General features: G+C 47.7%; 1 protein-coding gene across 1 annotated transcript; it reads right to left on the minus strand.

Moving 5' to 3' along the window:
* Positions 1–516: 516 nt before the first annotated feature.
* LOC123113264 (BTB/POZ and MATH domain-containing protein 2-like) lies at positions 517–2048 on the minus strand. Its single transcript, XM_044534466.1, has one exon. The coding sequence runs from the start codon at positions 1870–1872 to the stop codon at positions 769–771; it is 1104 nt and encodes a 367-aa protein (XP_044390401.1). The 5' UTR covers positions 1873–2048; the 3' UTR covers positions 517–768.
* Between the last annotated feature and the right edge of the window lie 8943 nt (positions 2049–10991).

A 10991-nucleotide genomic window follows, 5' to 3' on the forward strand; every position in this document is an offset into this window, starting at 1 on the left:
TATTCATTACAATCACAAGGTTGTCTAAAATGAATTTCTGTGCAAGTGCTGACAACTGGCATCTTATAGCATGTAAACAGCTGAACCTTTTTTACTTTCGGAAGTACTGTTTGATCCCTATTTCGAAAACACAGAACTACAGATATAAGACAGAGCAAGACAGCTGCTGGTTGCAAATCTATAACAAAGGGAAAATGGGATCCTAATCTTGTATGAAAATACTTTAGGCCAAACTCCACAACCTTAGCAGCCACTACTATGTCAGAAATCATCACTACAAATTGTAGCCGTACAAAAAATTGCAAGCCCGACAAGGCCAATGATTTTTCACTGGATCCCAACCCAGCATTTCAACAAGACACATGGTCTATCTGAACCTGGTAAATAAACAGTGCTCTGTACTGAACAAGGGATGCATGAACTCAGGAACCAGCGCAATGCTCACAGCAATTTTTACAGAGCAATCAGACAGAACTGGGCGGAATTTAAAGGGCAACTAGTTGAAAGGCTTACAAGTTCTGAACTAACTGTTCACTAATTAGCACATATGGTTCTTGCTTTCCACATAGCTAGTCAAATCATTCATAATTCTCCATAAAGGATGCAATGCCCAAACAAGATAGGACCAACGTACATCGCATCCTTGTGAGAACAGGACTACACATAAAACTACTAGCACCACTGTACTAGTATTAGATAGCATGCAGGGTAGTTAGTAAGTTTCTGGGCGGATGGTTGCAAATGACATGCATGACTGAAACCTCATGTTCATGCCCTAGACTTTCTTTTCCCAAGTAGACTAGGAGCAACCTTGGACTTGAGGAGATCCTTAATAACACCGGGGCAGCTCTTGGTTAAAAACTCGAAACCTTCAGACTCGATGGCTGCATCCAGATTGTTCGGCGAGCTGAGGAACACCAAGCATGCCACCTTAAGCTCATGGCAGTGGTGCTGCTCCGCCAATGCCAAGATAGTCGCCACGGAGCTCGTATCGATACAATTGCACAACTTATCTTCACAAATCAGCTTCAGCCTCTCCAAAGCATACCTGTCTGCTGCAACAAGCAAATGCTGAGCCATGGCAGATTCCTCCTGTTGATCCATAGCGGGCAGTGCATCCGTGTAGATAAAAGTAAGCAGAGCGTTGAACACTTCTGCCTTAATGTCATGTATGCGTATGGCCCCAGTAGTGGCTCCCTCCTTCATCAGTCCAAAGAGCTCTGCTCTGAAGACCGGAGACCGTGCCGCGAGAACCAACCGGTGCGCCGAGAATGTCTCCCCACCGACAACGAATTCGACATCCACACCGGCCTTGCTCGATAGGAGATCGCCAAAGTGCAGGTGCATGTCAGACGGTGGCACCAGGACGGACGGTGTCTGCTGCGTGTGGCACTCGCTCATGATAGTGACATCGAGCTTGATGGTGAAGGAATCGTCCTTGAGATGCTCTGATTCCTCCAATTCAACCCTTTTCATAAATCTAGGACATCCCACACATTTATCCACGGAAAAGTCTATGGTCTTGGAGGTCTTGGTATAAGACGGCACTGGCTTCCCATGTTGATCGAGTAAGCTGAACTTGAATTTTGCATTCAGGGTCTCGGCCTTGTCGACGGTATCATCCCAGGCAAGAAAGAGGCCTATGTAATCAATGTACTCGGACCCTTGCCCATTGGGATAGTACTCCACATGCCATGTGCGGCCTCCCACCTGGAACGGGCAAGAGTCGATCCACTTGCCATTGGGGACCTCCTTGGTGCCCGAGTAGCCGACGATCTTCAGCAAGTGGTAGCCGCTCACGACCCTGGATATGATGGAGGATGCGGATCCGGGGGGGAGGCCGTCGCCGCCGACATGCGAGGAGGTCGGCATGGTGTACAGAGTGGTCGGTTAGGACGGTCACTGGCCGGGAGGGGCCGGGGGCGGCGGCGGCGGCGGCGCGGGGAGGAGAGGGGAGGGGATGGCGGCGAGGGTTTTGGTTGGTGTATCGGTGAAGCCAGGGAAAGACCAGTCTATCGGTGAAGCAGCTGGACTCTTCTGCGATACCGCTGGTCTGTCCGTGGCCCAATCGTTGGTGTCCCATGGAGATAAATGGACTCCTCAACATTGTTTTATTTATTGAGGTTCAATTTCTCTCAAGAAAAAATTTCTTGAGGTTCATTTGTTCAAATTTATCATTCCGAGGGTACATCGATTTGTTCAATTTGGTATTTGAAACCGTCGTTATTTTTCTTATATGCACTGTTGAGGAAATGGAAAATGTTCGACAATGCTCGTCCACATTTTCTTTGCATCACTGATTTGGTTCTGATTTTTACATAGATGATTAGTTGCTTCCACATTTTCTTTTGCTTCAATGGAAAATATTCATATGGAGTCGTGGATTAAATAAATTCGACATAATCAAGCAGATTCATTAACAATTCATGGATCAAAATGGAAAATATATTATCCGTCCCTCTTGAAAATATTCATAATAACATGAGTGTAAGTGTTTGGTTTGAGTCCACCAAGTCAACTTTTATTGTACTTTTTGTGAATGGTTTGCAAGGAGATTGCAACTTCATCCGATTGGTTTCAAGGCCTCACGGAATTCACTCATTTCCATCTTTCATGCATCAAACCTTGAGTCACCCCCCCCACCACCACCACCACCACCACACACACACACCTCCCGAACTCAGTAGATTCTTTCCTCGGTAAAAAACACAATAAGGTCTTGAACACTGACGAACTAAGGCTCACATATACAAAGATGATTGGTTTATCTCTTGAGAACATCAAGCTATGCCCCCTGCGGCCGTGGAATGTGCAAATGCAGAGGGATAGTAGTCCACATTTGGTTACTCCTAATAACTGATTATAGGAGCCTCCCAATAATGTTTTGGGAGTTGTGTGAGATGTGATTCTAGCAGATCTCCAATACCACCATTCTAATGATTTTATGTATAGCCAATGGCAAAAAAAATCATCCGACATTGACTCTTTTGGAAAATATTTTGAGTTCCATATGCCTTTTTCCATCTTCACTTGGTCACCCACCAAGTTATTTCTTGTACTTTTTGTGAGTTTTGAGCTTTACAAGATTTGCTTTCCTTAAGGGGGGAGGGTTGCAAGGAGATGGCAACTTAATGTGATTGGTTTGAAGGCCTCGGGGAATTCAAGGGCCTCGCTTACATCCTTTGTGCATCATCATCGGCACTCTGCCTCCCCACCTATGATTAATTTCTTAAACATGGTACAGAGAGACATGCATACAATTTGAGCTCAACATAAATCACATGGTTTAATATATTCTTCCCTCGGTATAAATCAGAATAGGATCTTGACCACCGATGAGCTAGCCACTAAGAGTCAGCCTCATGAGCCTATGTTGTGCCTTCTTTGCCCCCAAACCTTAACCCCGACCCATCTTTGTAAATACTAAAACTTCAAACAAGGGGTTTCGGACTATTGGCATTGTTTGTGGTAGAGGACGTGCTAGGTGACCATACACAAGATCCACCTGAACCTGACGAAGACAACCTGTGCACTGTCTCCAAACAAGCTGTCAATGGATCTACTGGCCCGGGTATGAAGCAGCTTCACGCATGGATCCAAAGGCTGAGAGATGTCATTACTGGTGGACTCCGGCAGCTCATCTTGTTTTGTGGATCATCGTATGGCTGCTAAACTATCAAGAGTTTGCAAATTGCCCAAAGCTTGCAAAGTCAAAGTGGCAGATAGCGCATTGTTGCACTGTGACAGCTTCATCCCCCAGTGTCCATGGACACCTCACGGCTATGAATTTATCACCGATTTCAAGCTCATATCATTGGGAGTATATGACGCTATTCTGGAAATGGATTGGCTCAAGAAGCATAGCCCCATGCATATCGACTGGAAAGCACAACATATGACAGTCACCACTGATCAAGGTTCGGTGGAAATGCAAGCAGTGTCCAGCGACTAGCTCCAGTGTTCTGCGATTTCTTCCCAGGAACTTTTGTCAGCCTGCAAGCAAGGATCAGTGGCTTATGTGGTCCACCTGAATGCTGTGAGTGAATCAGGGGTGCGGAGGAACCAATCCCAGTAGAAATCCGCATAGTCTTGTGTAACACCCCGAGAATCATGCTACAATAATCCCCTTCTAATGATGCCTTGTCATCATTGTTATTGTTGCTAATCTTCACTTGATCCAAATCACCGATTCAAATTCAAATCCAATCTAAAGTCAAAAACTCTTATTTGTCTGACAGGAGATCTAAAATGTTCATCTTGTGGCGAATAGTCATTTGTTAATATTGGTGGTGAGCTAACATTTTTTGCAAAATGTCTAAATGGCCTAAAATAGCTATAACCGAAAGTTGTTAAAAGTAAAGGCAAAAGTTTTTTTTAAAGGGAAAAGCCCCCCTCCTCAACTGGGCCGACTGGCCCAGCTGGCCACCGCGCCCCCCCCCCCATGGGCCTCAGCCCACCTGGCAGCCCAACAGGCCATGTGGCCCACACCCCCCCCCCACTGGGTCGCCTTCCCCTCCACTGTGCGAGCGACCGCGCGCGCACGTCGCCGCTGAACCACCTCGCCGGCAACGCCGCTACAGGCGCCGCAGGGAGGATAAGGGCAGCCCCGACGCCTCGGGCTCCCTCCCCACTCGCCCACTTGCCCCCTCCCCCCTCGTCGCTCTCTCCCTCGCTCTCCAGATCCCCTCCCCTCCTCAACCGACACCGCCGTCACCATGGATGTGCCGTAGCCGCGGCCACCAGCCACCCCGTGCCTCGCCAGCACGTCCACGAGACGCGCCGTCCTCGGCTACACCCTCTGCACCAACTGGAGCGAGAAGGGAGCCACCACCGCGAGCCCGACGACCCCTTCTTCCTCCTGCGGCCGTCTTCGTCTCCAGCGTCGATTCGCCGCCGTTGGTCCTCCCCGAGCCCACTAACGCACACCTACAGGCTCACGGTGAGCAGCCGCATCGCCTCCCCCTCTCTCCGGCCTCTTCCCGTAGCCGCAGTCGCAGCTTTTGCCGCGCCCGAACACCTCGCCGCCGATGAGCTCATGACCGTCGCCATAGCCGTTGTCACGCTCGCCCGAGCACAGTACCGTGCTCCTGGAGCCCCCAGGAGCACAACGAACACGCGCACGCGCTCCGCCGAGCTCCGTAGCACCGTTTCTGTCGAGGTTCCATACGCGCCGCTGCCGTAGCTCGTCGCCGGCCTCGTTTCCGGCCACCTCCGGCCACATAACCACCACATTTCGACGCGGCTAGCTCCGCTCGTTCGAACGCGCCCTCTCGCACGTGAAACGGCCACCTATGGAAATGCGCCCTCTCGCATGTGAAACGGTCGTCGGAATGGTCGTCGGAGTTAGCTCCGGCGCGTCTCCGGCCGGTGCTGAGCTGGCACCCACGTGGCACCATCCCGTGCCACTGACTGGTGGCCCCCAGTGGACCCGCTGACCCCCGTTGACTGGTTTGACCAGTCAACCGTGCTGACGGGGCAGCCCCCAGCCACTGACATGTGGGCCCCCCTCTGTTTTATTAGTCTAATAATGTTTTATAAATAAAAATGATTAGTTAACCTAAAACACTCACTGACGCCCGGGGCCCACCCCCTAATTAACCCTCTGTTAGTCTAAATTAACACTGTTAAAGTCACAGAGGCTGACATGTGGGTCCCGCTGGACCCACATGTCAGGTTTTACCTGTACAGCCGCTGTTGACTTGCTGATGTCAGCATGGCGTCATGCTGACGTCATATTCCTTTTTCTAATAATTTAATAATCCTAGAAAATGGTTTAATCTTTAAAAATTCATATAAAACAATCCGTAACTCGGATGAAAATGTTTTCTATATGAAAGTTGCTCAGAAAAATCCAACGAATCCGAACATGAGGTCTGTTTACCTGTCAGATGCCTCTAGCATGCTGAACATGGAACATACCCCCTCCGGTCATATGTCTGATACAGGTCCGGAACCGGGAATACATTCCCGGTTGAATTCCCCCTTCACCTATATCGTGTAGCCATACGTTAGGTCACACCCGGCACAGCATATTGCCTTGTTTGCTTTGTGATGCTATGTTTGCTTTATATTTACTGCTTCTTCCCCCTCTTCTCTCCGGTTGGTTAGTGATCCATCAATGGCCCCCACCTTGTCCTTGTTGCCCCTGCTTCATCATTGAAGACCCGATCAACGGGATCGAAGACCAGGCCCCGGCACCGCACATCACTTTCCCCTTAGTTGCTCGACACTGCTGGGTTACTATCGAGTGCCGAGGGTGAGACCTCTACAACACTTCTGATTTTAACCCTGTAGTGTAGCTATTCGGTTGTGGTCATCAAGGGTGATTCCGCCTTAACCACTTCCGATATGACTCTGTCGTGCAACCCCTCAAGTGTGAACCTCGGGGGTGATTCCTCTTAAGTTCACCTTGATGATTACATCGAGTAGAATTCACCGGGGGTGATTCCTCGGGTTTTCCCCTTGATGTTTAGACACACAGTTACTATGTTTACTATGACTTTACACTGAACCATGTTACTAAAGACGGGTCGACCCTGAGGGGTACCCGCGCGAGCATAATTGCGAGTGATGTGGAGTCGGGTTGACCTGGAAGGTGCCTGAGAGATAATTACGAGGCGTGGTCGGGCATTCTTAGCCCTTGCCGCAAGTCCTCGAGACGGGGCAACGGGGTCACATCTTTCATGAGTCTCTGCTTGTTACCGCGCGTTCCTAATCCACTACGATTTGGATATTTGATCCGAGGGGCCTCTAGCCTGATAGCACTAACCATCACCTGGGCATAGTATGGGCGTTCTGCGTCGTATGCATCAGCCGAAGCTTATTAGACGTCAGCGACTGAGCGGCGCGCGCCGGGTTGGACTGGTAAGCTCCTACCTTTTTTAAGGAGGTAGCTAGGTCTGCTCACCGGCCGCCCATGCAATGTGCAGGAGTTCCCGGGGAGATAGCCCATGACCCCTGGGGGCATAGGTTTAGTCCGGCGTGCTGACCTCTCTATTAAGCCTAGGTCAGGTTGCGGCGTATTGTTTGGCCGAGGCCGGGCATGACCCAGGAAAGTGTGTCCGGCCGGAGTTAATCGAGCGTGGTGGGTAAGTTGGTGCACCCCTGCAGGGAAGAAAACATCTATCGATAGACTGTCCTACAGTAACGGACGCTCGGAGTTGTATCCCGATCGATACAACTAGAACTGGATACTTGTGATGAGAATTGGATGGTGATGAGAATTGAATTGTGATGATAATTGGATAGTATGGCTCTGGGATTGCTTTCTCACAGGGAGTCGAGAAAGGATCTCTGGCCGAGGTTGATAACACTACTACTACTTTACCTTATGCTACTCTACTCCCTCCTGTTTGCTGCAAGATGGTGGTTTCCAGAAGATGCTAGTCTTCGATAGGATTAGGCCTTCTCTCTATTCTGGCGTTTCTGCAGCCCAGTCCACATATACAACCTTTCTTTGATAATGTTGCATATGTAGTGTAGATCCTTGCTTGCGAGTTCTTTGGATCTTTGGATGAGTACTCACGGTCAGCAGTCAGTGTTTTGCATCATGTCAGACCAAAGTGATAGTCAGAACAGGGAAGAAGAGCAGATACACATGAGTGAGGGCACTAGTCCCTCAAGTACTTCAGATGAAGGCAGCAGAAGTACTCCTAGCAATTTGCCCAAAGCAGCCACAAGAGCAAGAAGGAAGAGAACCTCACACTCAGAGGATGAGGACTATGTGGCAGCAGAAGATGAGGCTACTTCCAAGAAGGTAGTGCTCAAAAAGGAGTATGGCTCAACAAAGAACATAAAGCCAGGCATGAAGATCAAAAGGCCAGCAGGTAGACAACCAATGTCCAAAGCCAGAGCCTCCACTCAAGTACCTGAGCAGCCTGATCCCAAAGAGCCAGCTGCTGAAGGAAAGAAAAGGAAGGAAAGGGTCAAAAAGACCATGGCCAGAGTGATTGGGAAGCCTGCTATGATGGAGGAAGAGGAAGAAGAAGAGGTTGCAGCACCAGCACCAAAGGCACAGAAGCTGATGGGTGATGCTATAAAGTCAGGGGCTGCAACATCTAAGCCCAAAGAAGCACCCAAATCTGCCTCCAAGCCCAAGATTGCACCAAAGAGAAATACCAGGAGTATACCAGCAGCTGAGAAGAACAAGGCTCCAATGCTTGATATTGCTGCTGAGGAAAATGAAGAAGGGCAGATCCTAAGAAAGCTCAAACCCAAGATTCCAGACCACAAGATGCTCATTCAGTGGCTGAGAATATGAAGCTGAGGAAGGATGCAGGGTTGAGGCTATGGAGATTGTCAGATCCATATGCCACCAAGAGAAGAACTGTTGTTGATTACAGGTTCCACACCAAGGAGCAGCAGGACTTCTATGAGACCATCTTATTGGATAAGAAGCCCATAGTGTGTGATATGAGGTGGGTCGACTGGACCTACATGAAGGAAAATGAAGAACACTATCCTGGAGTGCAAGACAGTTTCATTGCTTGTGGAGTTGCAGATTTTGTTGGGCAGAAGCTCACCAACTGGAATGATGAACTCATTATGCAATTCTACTCCACAGCATATTTCTATCCAGATGGCAGTATAGTTTGGATGTCTGAAGGTACGAGATACCAGTCAACCATTGAGGAGTGGGCAAATCTGATCAATGCCCCAAAGGAGAGTGAAGATGACTTGGACATTTATGCCAAGAAGAAGATGGATCACAACTCAATGTCACAGATGTACAAGGAGATTCCTGATGAAGCTCTTGAGACCTTCAAATTTGGATCAGTTCATTTTCTTCTGTCAGGGCTGCCTACGATCAACTGGATCTTAAGGCACACTCATTTGCCCAAATCAGGTGACCACAACATGATAAGAGGGCATGCAATTAACTTGCTTCACATTTTTTATGTGCCCCAGAAGTTCAAGGTCATGAGCCTTATGGTTGAAACAATCAAGAGGACTACAGCAGACCAGAAGAGAAGTTGTGGATATGCCCCACAGATTCAGGAGTTGATTAACTCAAAGATGGGCACAGGAAAATATCAGTTGGATAAAGAACATTTTGCTCTATATCCAGACTTTGAGGACAATCAAGTTGTCATGAATGAGAATGAACCATCATCAGTACAAGCTCAAGAGAAGAAGGAGAAAGCAAGGAAAGAGAAGGCTGCCAAGATGCCAACTCAAGCAGAGGCATCTGAGTATTTTCTGAAGAACAAGCAGTAGCAGCTTGGTTACTTGATAGCATCATCACTGAGGATTGAGAAGGGGTTGGCCACCCTGACTCAAAACCAGGAAAGCCTGGAAAGAATCATGGAACAAAAATTCTATGATCTTGATGTCAAAGTAACTGAGATTCAGTCAGTTATGGAGCAGCTACAGGATGACATGCAGGAGAGGAAGGGTAGGACAACAACTGATGCATTTGCCAGAGTTCCTAGAGCTCAGAGGTCAGCTGCAGAGCCAGTGACAGACTCCAGAGCCACATCATCTACACCAGCTACAGCTCCTACAGCTCCAGGGCTACCAGCTCCAGCACCAACTCCTTCTGCTCCAACCACATATACTGAAGTCTTCGTCCAAGGAGCCATCTCTAAGCCACCAACAGAAGACCAAGCCTGAGAGACTATATAGTCCTATGCATTTTCTAGGAACTTTTTGGTAACTTGTTGACAAAGGGGGAGAAAAATGTATAGATCATAGGCTTCGAGAGAGAGAGATTTGCTGTTTTTGTTCTCTCTTGTCTTCTTGGTTGAAACTTGTTGCTTTTGATTGCTTGAGATACTATGCATTACCTGTGAGACATTGATGATCATGTGTTTGATCATAAGCTACACTTATGCTTGATTATATGCTATTATCTTACCTATCCTTATATGATCATTCACTTTGCTTGGTGATGAGTGCATGTATTCAATTTTTATTATTTTGAGTGCTCCACCAAGATGTATGTGACATGGAAGAGTAACCCATGAGCCTAATTCCTTGTGCATTTGCAGTCCAAAGCAAATCTTAAACTATGCACAAATTTAGGGGGAGCTCTTGCTTATCACATACTTCTCAAAGCGACGATGTTTTTCAATCTTATTATCATTTGTCGAAGCTTTGATCTATATGTTGTCATCAATTACCAAAAAGGGGGAGATTGAAAGTGCAACTATCCCTAAGTGGTTTTGGTAATTCATAACAACATATAGCTCATTGAGTTAATGCTATTCCAAGACAAATATTTCCGGAAAGCTCAATGAATGGCATGGCATGGATGATGAAAGTGGATCCCTCAAAAATATCAAGGACAAAGGATTGGCTCAAGCTCAAAAGCTCAAGACTCTTCATTTTACATTTTAGTGATCCAAGATCACATTGAGTCTATAGGAAAAGCCAATACTATCAAGGAGGGATGAGGTGTTGCTTAATGAGCCTCTTGCTTCATGTGCTTAGTGATATGCTCCAAAACCCTCCACTACTTTCTCACATCCACATATGACCTAAACCTAAAGTCAAAATTGGTCATACCGATTCTTTCTATCCGGCGCCACCGAGTTCAAATGTCATAGCCACTGCCACAAACCCTAGGCAAATCGGTCTCACCGATAGGGATCTCGGTCTCACCGAGATGGGATTGTAATCTCTCTGTTTCCCTTCGTAACGTTTCGGTCTAACCGAAGTGAGCGATCGGTCCCACCGAGATTGCAATGTAAACTCTCTATTTCCCTTTCGTAACATTTCGGTCTCACCGAAAAGAGCGAATCGGTCCCACCGAGTTTACCTGACCAACTCTCTGGTTAGCTAATTACCAAAATCGGTCTCACCGAGTTTGTGTAATCAGTCTCACCGAGATTACGTTATGCCCTAACCCTAATCATATCGGTCCTACCGAGTTGCATTTCGGTCCCACCGAAAATCCTAACGGTCACATTGTTTACTAAATCGTTCCGACCGAGTTTGTTGATTCGGTCCCACCGAGTTTGGTAAATTGTGTGTAACTGTTAGATTTTGTG

This window comes from Triticum aestivum, chromosome 5B (assembly GCF_018294505.1).
Source record: "Triticum aestivum cultivar Chinese Spring chromosome 5B, IWGSC CS RefSeq v2.1, whole genome shotgun sequence".
In the NCBI taxonomy this organism is placed as follows: domain Eukaryota; kingdom Viridiplantae; phylum Streptophyta; class Magnoliopsida; order Poales; family Poaceae; genus Triticum; species Triticum aestivum.

What these genes read in the sequence shown, in the direction of transcription:
- LOC123113264 (XM_044534466.1), bottom strand. Translation starts at nt 1,872, where the DNA reads ATGCCGACCTCCTCGCATGTCGGCGGCGACGGCCTCCCCCCCGGATCC.